This window comes from Jaculus jaculus, chromosome 4 (assembly GCF_020740685.1).
Source record: "Jaculus jaculus isolate mJacJac1 chromosome 4, mJacJac1.mat.Y.cur, whole genome shotgun sequence".
NCBI classification, from domain to species: domain Eukaryota; kingdom Metazoa; phylum Chordata; class Mammalia; order Rodentia; family Dipodidae; genus Jaculus; species Jaculus jaculus.
In genome coordinates this window covers 71,377,237-71,394,146 of record NC_059105.1, presented here as the reverse complement: position 1 = coordinate 71,394,146, position 16,910 = coordinate 71,377,237, and the positions used below count along the sequence as shown (strand labels likewise).

At 39.1% G+C, this 16,910-nt stretch overlaps 1 protein-coding gene across 1 annotated transcript in view; it reads right to left on the bottom strand.

Annotated features, from left to right (window-relative positions):
- Positions 1–1,869: 1,869 nt before the first annotated feature.
- Positions 1,870–16,910, bottom strand: part of Stk39 (serine/threonine kinase 39) — a 303,688-nt gene continuing 288,647 nt past the window's right edge. Inside the window, exons 17-18 of the mRNA XM_045147545.1 lie at positions 13,994–14,058; positions 1,870–3,387 (exon numbers count right to left, since the gene is read on the bottom strand). Coding sequence (XP_045003480.1) covers positions 3,313–3,387; positions 13,994–14,058 — 140 coding nt within the window. The 3' untranslated portion in view covers positions 1,870–3,312. The remainder of the gene's footprint in view (positions 3,388–13,993; positions 14,059–16,910) is intronic.

Here is a 16,910-nt window from a genome sequence, read left to right as displayed (position 1 = left end):
GGGAGTTGAATAAACCATGAATTTCATCTTAAACTTTTACTCTTATAATCCATTTATTTTACATAACTTGAATATTATAATCATTCTGGGTAGTGTACATCTGAAGCTGAAAAAAATTCAGGAACAACTTATAAAATTCCTCTCTTAAAATAACTGAATCCCGGCTGGGCGTGGTGGCGCACGCCTTTAATCCCAGCACTTGGGAGGCAGAGGTAGGAGGATTGCCATGAGTTCAAGGCCACCCTGAGACTACAGAGTTAATTCCAGGTCAGCCTGGATCAGAGTGAGACCCTACCTCGAAAAAAAAAAAAAAAAAAAAAAAAAAAAAAAACTGAATCCCCTACAATTTTTTTTTGTATCTCATGTCAATACACAATTCTCAAATACAATTTGTGATCAATGTTTCATATATATATATATATATATATATATCTCAATATATTTACATGACAATAGTCAAGCTAATTAATACGACCATCTCTTCAAATATTTCTATTTATTTGTGTGAGGGAAATAGATCTCTACCCTATTTCATGGGCTATATGACTGTTTTTAATGACAGTACCATACTGTTGGGATTATCAAAGTTTTAGAACATATTTTGAAAACAGGAAGTTTTCAAGTGATTGCTAGCTTTGTTTTTATTTAAGGTTTCTCTGGCTATTGTCTTTTGTGGTTCCATACAAATTTTAAGATTGTGGCTTTGATTCCTGTTAAAAAATACAATTTTGCAATTTTGAAGGTATTGTATTGCTTGTGTGGAACACTGTGCACAGTGGTAAGGCAGTATGGGAGCTTTGACAATGTCAAAATATGTACACTCTTCCAGTGATTATGCAGGCATTCATGGTAAATTTCAGGTTCTGACTTGAACTTTGCTTGTTAACCAATCCTTAATGTCCCTACATCCTAGGTCTTATGTGCCTTTAAATCTTTAACCTACTACAGTGGTATATGAAACCCACCTCCAATGCTATTAGGGAGGACATGGGAACATAGGGAGATATAAAGAAATTAAACACGGGCTGGAGAGATGGCTTAGCAGTTAAGCACTTGCCTGTGAAGCCTAAGGACTCCGGTTCAAGGCTTGGTTCCCCAGGTCCCACATTAGCCAGATGCATAAGGGGGCGCACGCATCTGGAGTTCGTTTGCAGAGGCTGGAAGCCCTGGCGCGCCCATTCTCTCTCTCTCCCTCTATCTGTCTTTCTCCCTGTGTCTGTCACTCTCAAATAAATAAAAATGAACAAAAAATATTTAAAAAAAAGAAATTAAACACCATGTTACAAAGTTCTTTACTTTACATAATTATGTGTATGTGTGTGTGGATGTGTCCCTCTACAGCAAAACATCAGTGGTTTGTGCCACCTCCTGCTTCTGACTTATATAGGTGATTTGAGAACTGACTCCAAGCTCACAGGCTTTACAAGCAAGAACCTGTTAAAAACATATTCTTCATGTCAGTAAACCAGGACCCTGGGTGCCCAACTTTGCAAGCATCTCCGTGAAATGCTTTGGACAAGTCACTTAACCACTCTGAACATACCTCAGCACCCCTGGCACTAATGTGAATAAAGACCATGGAATTTTCTCTCTTGTCCCTCGAAGCCCTATGTTAGCAATTCAAAGACCACTTGTCTAAATGGAGTATGAGTGTTTGGCTTTCATTTTCTCTTTTAGCTAGTTCTCATTACTTGTCAAAACTAATTCTCTGTGGCTGGATATTTTGGTAGTTGTGAACTACTTTTTTTTTTTTTTTTTTTTTTTTTTTTGTCGCTAGCTAATTCTCACTAGGTGTTTCATGAAAGTGCTACTACCAATACAGTGATGTAGATAACCCTTGCAGAAGGAATGAGGCAATGTGACACAAGCTCATTGTGCAATACATTTTTATTGTCCTTTTACCTTTGCAGTCATCTTTGAGTAATTGTGTAAACAATAGAATGGAATGAAATTACATTAAATCGTATGCAAATGGCTCTAGAACACCTTAACAATTATGACAAGGCAATTATAAATAATTTTTTCTTAGTAATATATATTTGCTTTTTAAAGTACATTAAAGAGCTGCCATGTCTAGTTAGCAGGGAAGAGCAATGGCATCATCCTGGGAGTCCACCTCCCGGGAAGTTTAGACTCCGATTCTGAAAATCCTAAAACTGACTAGGTCCATAATATATACTCAAGCAGACGGTTCTTAGGTTGGAAATATTTATTCTTGAAATTTTACAGCATTTTACCTTTTAGTCACTGCATAAAACCCTTTCTATTCTTTTCACACCACCTGGGTACTCTGCAGGATTTCAAGTAAAACTTGCATTCTGATTAATTTCAGTTTATCACCTTTAGAACAACAGATCCTATCACTTAAGGAAAGCCAAATCAGAGATGGGTATATAGTTAGTAATCTAACAGAATGGCAACATTTTTATAGCATCCTAAATGTTCCAATGAAGCAAAACTTACATATGCCACCTTATGTAGAGGAAAGTTTAGATCTGAGACTATTCCAGAGGATAGCAGCCTCAGGCACATTCTTAATGTGAAAGTTTGCAAGGCACCTCCCTCTCCCAAGAGACAGTCAGATTGTGGACTGGTTTTTTAGGCAAACAAGAAAAGAGTAAGCATCCAAATTCTTAATTCAGTCATTTCAAAAATTAGAAGTTACAAATACTCCAAAGATAGTCCTGAAACTTGTTTAAATAACAAGAGATTAACTGCAAGAAGCATATAATCAAAACCTTTTCTTCTTATAGCTAAGGTATGTAAAGCATAAATATATGAAAAATAAAATTCACAGTCAGTTTTAAAACTAGAATTCAAGTTTGGCTAATAAATCTTAAATTTATAAGTATATTAATTTCTAAGTACAACATAAGAGAGGCAGTATTGTCAGATATACAACTGAAGTATTATAACAGAAAGACAACTGTGAAAGGATAGAGGCTTCTAGAAAATTCCTTTTGTTGTCAACAAATAGGACCACCTGAGTGTATTTCCGACTCTCTTCACTTAAGGGCTATCTGAATTGATTGCACAGAATATTACATAGCTTTTGGAAAAATCAGCAACAGTCGTGCAGTTGTGGCATTTGCTTGGTCTCATTTTGTGGGTTGCTAGAGAATAAAGCAGAACTCAGAGTGTTGTAGGTTTAAAAAAAAAATATTTTTATCCCATTTCATTGAAGCCAGCCTCTTCACAATCTTCTTATTTTGTTGGGATTTGGGAGTGAGGGGGTGGGAGGAAGTAGGCAGGGAGGGAGGTGGAGGGAAGTGGGGGGATATGACAGATCAGGGTGACAGTAAGGGACATACATCAGCTTACACTCAGCTGAGCAAACCCAATCAACTTCACTTCGTCAGGAATCTCTGACCCATCACAGCCAGAAGCCTGAAAAGAAAGCAAGAAACTTTTAGTGCTGGGTAGTCTCTGCTGCCGGCTGTTAGAAACTTGCTTGTGTGACAATGATCCAAGCAAAGTCAAGTCTCCTCTTCCAGAAGAGACCCTCCCCCTCCAATGGTGACCTGCTAACTGCCATCAGAAATCTGGTCCTGATGCCTTCAAGGACAAAGCAAAGGGGTTTTGTTACCAAGGAGACAGCACCATGTTGAGGCTTACAGTGTCAGAACTGCCAAGGAGACATGAAAACCAAGAAGCCCACCTTCTGAACTTGTCAACTACTAAAGTTTTATTTACTTATGCATACATACATATTTGAGGCAGGACCTTACTATACAGCCCACATGATCCTCTTTCCTTATCCTCTCAAGTGCAGGGATTATAGGCATGTACTACCATGCTTGGTAATAAAGTTGTTTTACATGTACTTACTCATGAGATCTTCTTATCAGTATTTTTAAAATATTTTGAAAATAATTATGAGATTGAGCAGGTTTCTTGGGACACACACATATGTCCATATATATAGGTAGATATACATCTATACTATATATAGTTGTGTGTACGTGTGTGCATGCATGAGTGCGTGTATGTGTATCCCAAGTCATTTCTTCCCTGTAATACTGGCCAGAAAAAAGAAAGTAGTTCCCAACTACCAAGATGTCTCACTATAGACAACTGCTTTTTTAAATGCCAGAGAGTAGGTTTTAAAAGAAAAGGCATTTGTTCTCGTTTGAATGATGACCTAACCCAGAAGTGACTGTAAAAGAATTGGCATCTGGCACCTCCAAAACAGTGACCCATAATAAACATTTTCTCTTTAGAAGTTGACTATCTTAAGCATGCTATAGTTACAGAAAGCTGACAAAATTCTTTACCATGGCAAAATTTTGTTCATATTTTATTAACATAATATTTTTAAAATTTTTTGTTTATTTTCATTTATTTGAGAGCAATAGGCAGAGAGAGAAAGAGGGAGGGAGGGAGGGAGAGAGGGAGAGATAGAGAGAGAGAGAGAGAGAGAATGGGCTCTCCAGCCATTGTAAATGAATTCCAGATGTTTGTGCCCCTTGCGCATCTGGCTAATGTGTGTCCTGGGGAATTGAGCCTCAAACCAGGGTCCTTAGGCTTCTCAGGCAAGCATTTAACTGCTAAGCCATCTCTCCAGCCCATGAACATAATATTTATGAATATAAATATTCTTCATATTTTAACATATTAATTGCTAGTATATCCAATACTTTATTATACTTACTACTTCAAAACCAGAAGATACTGGAAATAACTCATTGCCTTGCAACCTTTCCTTAATCATAATTTGTTAGTCACTTTTATTTCCTTTGACACTCTCCTTTCCCCTCTCTCACCGCATGTGCAAACATGTATGTCACCAGTTAAGTTGCTTCTTCACTTTACAGTGCATCAATCACAAGTAGATATTATATAAGGAGAAAAAAAATGTTTGATGAATGATTCAGTACAAAAGACCTCATAATATTTTCCTAGGTTCAAATTCTGCTAAATTATTGTCACAAATGTTAGGTTTCTGTGGGGAAGGGCTCTTTCCAAGCACCACAAAGGACCTATGATAATCAAAACGCAGTACACAAAACCAGCCTTTGCTGAATGCAGCATTTCCCACTAAAAACACACATAGCTAGAATATATTTTAAATATTTTAAAATCTCAGTAATCGACTTTAAAATAACAATGTAAGTCATTATGCTCATGTAAAAAATATAGCCTTGAGGTAAGTAACATAAGTCAGCATTAGAGAAAAGCAACTCCTTTCTGCCTGTCCAATGGCATCTCTAGTTTTCCTTGGCAGACGAGCTCCTCCACGAAGAACAGTTTTCACTGTTCGCCTCGGCATGGGCAGCGAGATCTCAGTGCACTTTGCCTCAATTCTGAAGCAGCACAGGCACCTCAGTCATCTCACCAGAGGCTTTTCCTGGTGGTGTTTGTCAGAACTGCAGTCCTGCAGCCTCCTTCCTCACCCTGTTCCACCGGTCTCCTTAACTTCAGTCATGGCAACAATCTGTGGTAAGCGAGTGAGTGATGACATCTAAGGGCAAACTACTGTCACTGCTGGTGACACAAAGGTCAGACTGGCAAGCACACAGTACGTCAAAAGCTTCACTTCTCTCTCAAGTAGCTTTAGAAGTGATGGCAATGTGCATCTTGAGATTTGGTCAAATGCCTAGGAATCAAAACAAAATATCCACGAAGATTACACTGACCAAACACGAGATAAACATATTAAGCCCTTCTCTCGGGTGGGACAGTGAAGCAACAGGCGCGTCGTTACAGTCTGCACAGCCTGCAGAGTCTCTCCAGACTCCTTCCTCCATGGCTCCAGGGCCTGGAGGCGGCACTAGGCTGGTGTTTTCTGGACAAGCCACTCAGCTTGCTTTCGGGCGGGCGTTGCGGCCCTCCCTACCTCCTGCTGACCCCATGCCGCTGCTGTTTTCAGTCTCTCTCAATTCTCAGCACACAAAGTAGGGCAGTGTGCATGGGATCCTGACACTTGAGAAGAGGGGACCAAGACCTTGCCTAGAAGCAGTGTTCATACTTTTGGGACCCAGGGCCACTGTATATTCATAAAAATTATTGAGGATTCCAAAGACCTTATGCTCATGTGGGATATGTTTATTGCAATGATTGTCTCTCAGATTAAAGCAGAAAACCTGAAAACATTTGACACAATTAAAGATGTTTAAAATATTTAAAACTAATAGCTGATGTTATGGCTCAATGGGAGAGCACTGGCATGGCATGCATAATGCCCTGGGTTCAATCACCACTACTGAAAGAAACGTGACAATCATTATATTACAAACACACTTGTGCACATTACATTTATCATACTAATTCAGAAATTCAAAGTGACAGTTTAAAAATATTTGTTTACTGATTCATTAATCATAATAAGGAACTCATTAGATGCTAATATAAATAAAATTCTCATGAAAAATAACCAGAGTCCTTCCTACCACCACCACCAAAAAAAAAAAAAGAAAAGAAAAAGAAAAAAAAGGCAACAAGAACAACCTGAGAAGACTGAAAATGTTTTGCTTTTCACGTCACCATTTTGCTTAGTGGAAGACAGCTGACTTCTCATCTGCAATTCTGCACTCATTCTGCTGTTTTATGTTTACTCCAAAGTACTTAAAATCTAGCCTTATACAAACATGAAGTTTGGAAAGGGGAGTATCTTAGGTGCTTTTCCAAATAGCATTATTTTCTACTCTATCAACACTTTCTCGGTGGAAATTACTGAAAGGTTAGGCTGCAACGTGAAATCTGAAACAGAGCACTGAACTTTTCAAGTTGTTACATTAAAATCCATTGGTTCTCTTTGCCCTTTGAGTAGAACTTTTACTGGTGTATGATTTTAAGCACCATTGAGCTTTATAGATCTTCTAAAAGAAGGGAAATTTCATTATACAATATGAACTTTATATATAAAGCTGAGATTTAATAAAACCAAACATGTTTCCTGCCTCATTTGGAATATTCTTAAGTGACACTGATTTTACTTTTGATATGGAGTCAGTGGCAACAAGCAGTACGGCTCAAAGCACCTAATGATCACATTTATCATCACAGCTTTTACGCCAAAACCAACAGAGTGGGAAAGGCAATAACATATAGTCTGATGATAAAAAGCGTTTGACACCCAGAATTCCCTGATCTCAGGAACTTCAGAAGCTCATCACCTATATTTTGTGCTCTCAGGTGCCAAGTGAAGGTGGAAAGCCCCCCTGATAATTGAGATTACACGAAGTTCAATTCTTCTGCACAGCAAATAATCATTAGAGTGAAGAGACAGCCTACAGAATGGGAAAGACATTTTTGCTAAGCATACAAGAGACAGGAGATAATATCTAGAGTATATAAAGAACTGCAATAACTAAATATTAAAAGAGCAAATCACCTGATCAATAAATGAGCACAAACAGAATATAGTTCTCAAAAGGAAAAGAAAAAAAAAAACAAAAAAACGAATAGCCATTAAATCCTGAAAAGTATACAGCATCCTTAGCCATCAGGGAAATGCAAATGGAAATTGTGTGGAGACTGTATCTCACCCCATTAGACTGGCTATTATTGCTGGGGATGGTAGTTTACACCTGTAATCCCAGCACTTCTGTGGCTAAATAAGAGGACTACCATGAATTCAAGGCCACCATGGACTAGAATAAGTTTCAGATAGCCTTGGGCTAGTGTGAGACACCCTGACTGAAAGCAAAATAAAATGCAAAAACCAGAATGGCTAGCACTATAAAAAGGTGGTAAAAGATGCTAAAGAGACTGGGATAAAGAACTCTTATATACTGCTGTTGGGAATGTAAACTTGTCCAGCCACCACAGAAATTAGTATGGAGGCTCTTCAAAAATGGAGAACTATATTGCTCCTGGGCATATGCCCACATGGCTGTAAGTAGCCATACAACAGAGATATTTGCACAACCATGTTTACTGCTGCATTATTCACAATAGCCAAGAAATGAAGCCAGCCTAGATATCTACAAAAAGGTGAATGGATAAAGAAAATGTGAAACATATACAGTTGTAATGATAAATGAAATCATGACATTTGCAGGAAGATTGATAGAACAAGAAAACATGATGAAACAAGTCAAATTCAGGAACATACATACTACGTGTTTCCTCTCATAGGCACAATCTAGATTTAAGTGTGTATGTGTGTGCGTGTGTGTTGTGTGGGGGGGGCAGGCAGGCATAAGGGAAGGTTGGAGAGGGACAGTGATAGCATACACGGATGTGAGAAGCAGAAAGCAGGACTATTTGGGGGGTAGGGAATAAGGGGACCAGCAAGGGAGTGGGGAGGCAGAAAATAGTGAGGGAGATGACTAAGAACAAGGTATATTGGCATATACAGATGAACATGTCAAAATGAAAACCATTAATTTGCTTACTAACTTGCTTGGACATGTCGCCCAAGAATACGAGGCTCTGGCATGTAGACTGTTTTAAGTTAAAGCACAACCATATTGTGGAAAGTGAAAGTGAAGGAAAGCTCTCAAGGGGAACTGGTGATACGAGTAGGGACAGGAATCAACAAAAACAAAGTGCATTTGAAAATGCCACTATTAGTGATTCCTAGATCACTGTATACCAACTAATGATATCTGCATACAAACAACAAAACAAATTCTAATGTAGGAAATGTACCCAGACCTTTCTCAAACAAGGTCGAAGCTCCCAGCTGGATGGTATCTTCCCTCTACCTGGAAGATGCAAGGTACTCATCACCAGAGATGGGGATTTGAAGTGGCGAGAAATCTGTACAAACCAACATTCTTAGCTAAGCCTGTGTTTCATTGGAAGATTGCAAGATCACTCCTACTGAATGAATAAGGGTGATTAAAAAAACCAAAATCCAACCAGGTGGGAGTGGTGGCTCATACCCTTAATCCCAGCCCTTGGGAGGCAGAGGCAGAAGTAGGAGGGATGCCATGAGTTCAGGGCCACCCTAAGAATACAGAGTGAATTACTGAATACAGAGTGAATTAATGAATTAGGTCAGCCTGAGCCAAAGTTAGACCCTATCCCAAAAAGCAAAAAAAATAAAAAAATAAAATAAATCCAACTAATGACCTGATCCTAGACGCACAAGTGCCAGTGCAAAAAACACATGAAAAGTCTAGTTACATGATTCCTCCAAATATTAGTAGCCCTGCAATAATGGCTTCCAGTGTGAGTGGATCAGATTAAATCAGAAAAAATTCAAAAGAATTAACTGTAAGAATTTCAAATAAACAAAAGGGACGTGAATACATTATTTAATGAATTTACAGAGACCACAAACAGCTGAATTAAATAAGGAAATAAATGCAGGATATGAAAGGGGAATTCAATGAGTGACAAATACTGAAAAAAATTGAATTGTAAGATATGTTAATATTTAATATATTTGTATATGTATACTTATATGTAATATATAAAGTTTTCATTAAGTCCAATTGAAAATACTGAATGGATCAGGTAGAAGACAGATACCAGGTCTTGAAGACAAGGCAGATGAATCAGAATATTCAGACAATGACAAAGTATGAAGGAAGCATACAAGATGTGTTCCAGTCATGGCCTCACAGTTAGCGACCCCTTTCTAAGGCCTCCTGTCACACACTCCAGTTTACTGCTATTTGTCTAATACCATATATAAGTGTTCAACTCTAATGGTTTCCTGGGTCATTATTTCCTTTTGCAATCTCCTATGTCATATAAAGGTTAAATTTATATGTATGCATCTCTCTCTCTCTGTTTCTCTCTCATGATTTTCAATTTAATTCTTTTCCTCCAATACCCTGCCCCTTTAGGGTCTTATTCTATGAATTCCAGGCTGGCTTCAGATTCAGTCCTCCTCCTTCTGTCTCTCAGTGTTGGGATTTTAGACATGTGCCTCCATGCCTGGCCTGTCAATATAATTCTTAGAGGGAAGAGGCAACTTTTGCCTCCCCTACAAAAGAAACATGTGCACATTGTCAGGAATATCACGTGACAGTGCCTAACACCATGCACACCAGCATTCATTCTGACAGTGATCTATTCCTAAAACCCTTTTTGTGCCGCTCCTACCAGGCCAGCAGGAATAGCCTGCGGCTGTGCAGTAGCTAGGGATGTGGCAGCTTAGCAGCCACCTCCAGGATTCCTCTCCCCAAAAGTGAACATACTTTGCAATCAGCAGGAGAATATGAAACCCCAATGCCCATGTCTGATCCAAGGGTTGAGACTGAACCCTACATGTGGCCTGAGCACTGGGATTCTGTAAGTTCCTCAGTAACTCCAAGGCACTACCAAGTTTGATAACCACTCCAGTGCTTTCTCCAAGTGAGAAGCTCTAAGTTTCCCATAAAGCTTTGGTCCTCACATGGCCCTGGAATCACCTGAAGAACTTGGTCAAGTACACTCCGTGCCTGGGTCTGAAGTAGCATGCCCATTTTAACAAGTTTCTGGTTCCCAGGTGAGGCTCACACTAAGGCTGGAGTGCACATTTGGAAGAGCCATTGCTTTAGATAAAACAGGAAGCACAGCTGCCAAATAAGCCCAAAGGGTGGAGCCCCTTAGACCTTTGCCTCATCCTTCTCACCCTGCAGAGAAAGTCAAAAGACTTAGCACATTTTGGCCTTTTCAGTCTTGACTTTACCTGCACTTTCAAGACCCTGAGTGTGCCCAAGCTGAGCACCTCTAAAGGTATTTAGGAAATCTCCATCTGCAATGCATATAATGCTATTAAATTTCAGAAACTAACATTTATAATGCTCATATAAATGAGTGCCAATTGGATGCTAGTTACATGCACTTAAATTTATATTCTTTCAAAGGCAAATTAAGTATATCTTATTTCATATTTTCACTAATTCAGTTTCAAAAATTCCACATAAAAAGCGGGAGGATTCACCCACATTACAAAATGCAGGTTAGCAAATTAAAAAAATAACCTACACACATTTATAAAAGGTTTCCAATGCATTGTTGCAATGTCAAATGCCAAGCCACATAATACCAGGTCTACAATGCCTTGTATACCTGAACCACTTTGTTAAAAGCAGAAAGAGGAATTTGAGCCTCCAGCCCTTGGCCATGCCAACTGTGAAGTCATACCTACCATCTGTAAAAGAAGGCTAAAACTCTCATTGGGTGGGGGCCAATACAACCAAAGTGGTTACCTGCCACTGTGTATCCTTTAGACTACCACTGTTTTAAATAGACATATATACAAGATAAGAACAAAAGAGGTTGTGAGGGTGGGGAAGGAAAGAGATGACAATGGAGCCATCTATAGTTAGAATGTTTCCCAGCTTTGGCAAGATGCAAGAAATACTAAGTAACATGGCCAAAGTACCCAAAGCCAAGATGAAAGAACAATCCATGAAATTACTGAAGTTGGTAAGAAGAGCCCACATTAGAATGGACTCCCATGGTCCCCCAAGTGAAGCCATGGTGCAGTACTAAGGTATCACTGCTCTTCAGATAATTTTTAGGCCCCTGAAATTCTCCTTCACGAAGCAATGAAACCTCTGAAATGAAAACCTTGGTAAACAGCGGCGAGATAAAAGGACCACATGAAGCAGCTGCTGCTGCTTATGAGGAAAAACGCTGCTGAACTTCTTTGATCTTTTATTCTTCAAATAAAATAACCAAGTTGACGAATAAAGGCAAATGCATCTGAATCCTTGTAGTTTCACCTGGATATTAGGGGGCTCCGAAGATAGGCTAAAAGTCAGTAAAAATTAGCTCTGTCAAGTGGGTTTCCATCTGCCTGGCACTGAAAACAGCAAAAAAAAAAAAAAAAAAAAGTCTCAGGTTTAACAAGAACTGGATGGAGAGTTAAGTGACAGAAACTGAAGGTCATTCTGTCATTCTGGAGTTTGGTTTTATGTAACATCTTTAACCATCTTTGGGGGAAAAGCTATCAATTTCCATTTTTTAAGAACACAATGCTACGCTGTCTCACTGTCAAGGAGGAACATGCATATGGATTTGCTTCCCGGACTTTTCTGCGCTAGGCTCCTTCGCTCAACCCTTCGGACCAAAGCAGCCTCAATCTTGGGCAAGGAAAGAGTTATCCAAACATCGAAAAGGGCAATCCACAAAGAAACCCATGGAACCCTAAGTGGTGGGGCCTGCTGCCTCTGAGTGGGCTGTGGTTGCAAGCATGATCTGTGAGCTAGGCCACAGCTGGAGCCGCAGCTTCTGCCGTGCAATCCTGAGGTGACTGAACCAGGCCGCAGACTTCCAAGACATGAAGGATCTATCAGGAGAGATTGGGTGCAGTGGGAGATCAGGGGATCTGATCAGAGAAGACTGCATTGTGTTCAGAGGAGAGCGTTTTACAAGAGGCCAGTAGAGAACCACTGGTATGTCTGGGGCATTCTGGAGTTAAAAAAAGGTTTCTGTAGCTGAAGCTACACTAGGTACACAGATGACTGCTGACCACTGGCCAGTTATCAGGAAGACTAGCTTCTGAAGGTGACAGTCTTTGACTGAAGTGCTGGACATGAAGATAAAGAAACAATCAGAAGCTAGTCTAGGAAACTTAAAAATTATTCAGAGGACATGGGGTAGTGTGTTCTATTATTCCTACAGTCTACCTAGAGATGGGTTAGTAGCTGTGTTTATCAAGCCTTGGGCAGGAGGAAAGAGACAGTGTTAATATTGTTTCACAGGAAAGCAAATGCAGACTCACTGGGAATGAGCATGAGTTTCAAATGATTATCTCTGTACAGATATACAAAAGTAGGAAAATATATGTTCTGCAGATAGTATGAGAAAATAAAGGTTTGAGATGCTAAGATAGGGTCCTGTTTTCTCAATAGATACTCTCATACAAATGGAACACGTTCATAAAACCACAAGTGAATTTCTAACATAGTAGATAGTTCCAGCCAAAAAATAAATTCTGCAATTAATCTAGAACTCTATATGCATAAATTTCTTTTTATAATAAACAATAATTTCCTCAGCTAAATTCTGTGTAAACATTTGTGCTTGTCTTTGCTTTCTACCTAAGCTATCTGACATGAGATGAGAAGGAAGACCTAGACAGTAATTACTAATGGGCTCACTTCTACTGTAACTAATCATTTGGCATTTTGGGTCACATACATTTTCCATTTAATTTTCACAAAAAATGTAGATCATCAATATCTGCTGTGCAGTCAAGCATTGATCCTCTAGATCATAAACTGCCAGTAGCATTTTCAGTGGCCCTTTATAAGTTTAAATTTTTTTTCAGTGTACATATTTATTGGTTCATTTTACATACATACATATATATATATATATATATATATATAAATTTTTATTAGTATTTTCCATGATTATAAAAAATATCCCATGTTAAAGTTTAAATTTTAATTTTAAAAATGAATCACTTATTTGGCCTCAATGTACTGTATGCTAAAATTTGCTTGGAAAGAGTCACTTTTATCTATCTGGATTTCTCTTAAACTCTTGCTTCACAGTGACCCCAGAATACTCAGTATTGTGTCTCTGTGGCTACCAGGCATGTAAGTTTAAAATTATGCTAGTGTATAAAACCTGTTGGAATATCTATTCTCTACAGAATTCTGATACCATGATTTGCAATGAGGAAGTAAAATGTTATATCTTTGTTCACTAGCCTATGGTGAGCTATTCTGCAGTTGCTTCCAATTACCAACACCATTTCCACAACAATTAGCTACTATTTTAAAAAGTTAGAACCACTTGGCTTGCACTTAGGAAAGCATTAGCACAAGCACGGCTTTGAATTAAGTTAAATTTGGCTCTATGGCCAAGGTGCCACTCAAGCACGCACAACGGGACACACGGGTTTTGAGTTTCAAGTGCTCACTCACAGTCAGAAAGAAGTGTGACTAGGAAAGAACAAACTAAGTTCCTGAAAGAGATTTCCAGTCAGGATTAGAACATGTTCCATTGTGGCAGAGGCAAATGACAGATGCAAGACTTGACCTCCCAGAGAAAGCAGCGACACCAGAATTACAGAGGATATTATTAAACTACATGACTGCCCCTTGCTGGCATCAGCAATGGCGAGGTATTACCTTCTTTGCCTTCCACTTACCAACTTAAATGTCAATGTTTTCAAAGCTTTGGGGTCATCTACAATCTTCTGTAAATTAGCAGCCACTGTAAAATACAAACATGGAAAAACAGTGTCCAAGTTATTGCCAATAACCACTGGATTTTTATATCAATGATTCAGAAAATTTGACTAATGATGCAATAAAGTGCAAAATCATTTCTTTCACAGACATCACTAAGTCCATATAAATGAGCAAATTACTTGCACACAGATACTTTCTATAACCATTTGTACCATTTCAGCAATCCTGTATGTATGTGCATCAGGATTAATCACTGTACATCAACACTACATTTCATATAATAAAATTTGAAATGACTTTCTAATGGAAAATAAAAATGATAGCAGCCTCTAGAGCCCTAAACATTTTTTTTTTCTAAAATCTCATTACTAAGAAAAGTAAAGGAGAGGGCAGTGCAAAACAAAGAGGAGGGGCACTGCGAAAACCTCCTTGGGAAATACCAAGTCAGCACATTTGAACTCTTGGCCCATAAATTCACTCAGTTCTCTGCACCTATTTTTATCAGCACAACACAATACGGCCAGAAACTTCTACATGATGATCTGTTAAACTAGTGGAGTGCCACCATGAACAGCAGCCAATTTGGTGGACCAGGGTCATGCACGGGAAGCCATCAGCTGGGTGCCCAGTTCCAAAGGGCTGTTCTCAATATCAGCCGATTCATCAGAGATCTGCTGTCCTGGTCCCCTTGCTGGTGCCCTGAGAGGGCTGATGCTATAGTGCAAAAATGCAGATTCCCTGGCTGCTCATCTGACTTCAGGGACTACTTAGGAGCATAATTATCAAAAGGCAACAATGATGAAAACCAAAAGCCACTCTTTTCCACACACAAGCCTCAAGGATAAATGACTGAGAGTTAAGTAACAGCTACTAGGAAAAAGCTAGTACTACAAAAATTAAGTAGGGAAGAGGTCCTGCTTGTCATTTCTAAATGTCATGAGGAAAAGTTAACTGTTTAAAAAAGTATTTATTTATTTGAGAGAGAGAATGATAAAGTGAGAGAGTACGAGCGAGAGAGAGCATGCTGATGTTTACACCATTCAGAGGTGCTTGAATAAACACAAAATGCGCACACACCAGGCAAAATATGGTTTAACGGAGGGTCGGGAGATGCACTCTAGTGCTCCCCGAACCGACTGCACTCACAGCTTTTATTCAGTTTCAGGCAGTGAAAGCGATGGGGAGTCTGAGCATAGGACAGATCATGAGCTCACAACAGATCAGATCATGAGTTGTTTATCAGAAAATATTTGAAGAAGTTGTGACTTTGCTGTCTTCTAGAAGCTCCACCCAAGGCACACAGTCGTCCATGTCCCCAGGCTTAGCCTGTGCAAAGATTAGCCTTTGCCAATTAGCTTGACCTCCACATGTCAAGGCCTCCTGCAACTACAAATGAATTCCTGCTCTGCAGATGCATGCCCCAATTTGTGATCTGGCTTTACATGGGTACCAGGGAATTGAACCCAGGCTGTCAGACTTTGCAAGTAAGCTCCTTTAACTGCTATGCTATCTCCCCAGTCCCCCATCCCCCACCCCCACACATTTAATTACTGTTTCAGCAATTGGTATCTGAAATTTTTTAAGATAATAAATTCTGAGAGAAAAGAAAGAGTACCTATAAACATTTTGAGAACAAATGTCACCAAATGTTTATAAGTAGAGAGTGGAAATTTTTGTTTTACTCTGCAGTTGACAGAAAACTTAGATAAAAGGGTTTTCTGAAGATTTATTTCCTTGAATGTATCAGCTATAAAGGAGATGAATATGAAAATTATATACTCAATATAGGCTATTTCTCTTTCAAACCATAATTATGAGCATCATTTTATGTTCATTTGTTGCCCTGTACTAGGTCTCTTCTGAGTATTTTGCAAGGTTTCATTTTTAACAACACCCACTCCCCTCTCACCTTTTTCTCTTTCTTCCTTTGCCCTACACAAACACAAAAACATATTGGGTATCTCCAGGGCTGTGGAACCCAGGATAGTTCCACACTGAGCTTCTTTTGTCTTTTCTAAAGGTTGTTAATATATTCCAGATACTAGAATCATCCCATAATTCATGTAAGAAACACTGGTTTGTGAAGTGAATGTTTCAGCCACAAACCAGTCTACCAAAGTTAGTATTTATTATGTCAGGGCATTCTGACTACATGCAAATTGCTGCCAGTGAACACATACCATTTTCTTAAGACATAAAAGTGTTCTAATAGTTCCTTTGATTTGGGCTGATTTCATGAATGGCCATAAAATCTTCATATGAATTTTGGTCCTCATTAGCCTTTCTCAGTTAAAGTGGACGATTTACTGCCTTGTTCTGGGTCATCTATTCTCAGGCTGTCCTGTGATGTTCAGCTAAAAGCAGAGCTCTGCCCTACACATTCTCAGCCCTCTCTGCTGTATACACATGTGTACCAGGGCCAACTTGCAGAGAAGCAGCTAACCAGGTAGTACACTGGGTGGAAGGCAGACCTGAGTTGCCAACATCTTATACAATCTTCCTGGGACCCAGACTCCCCCATTGTGACTTCCATACCTCTGGGCTGAGACATTAGAAATTCAAATTCTGTCTTCAGCTCAGAGCAAAAATAGCAAAACTGGCCACTTACCTGATTACTTATCCCAGCTGCTAGGCTTATTTTCAATTTAGTTGATTCTAATTTGTTGTAAAGTGCTATAAAACACCTTCATTTAACTGACATCACATAAAACTCAGGGTGATGCTAATTTCTCTTCCAGTAGCAATGCTCATTAAAAAGATGGGTGTCACTGTTTTCTCCCTTCGCCTGACTGTGCACCTGGATTTCAAAAATAAAAATACTCCTTACCTGGAACGTGAGTGAAGAAGGAAGGGTTGGTAGGGCTACCTGTGACC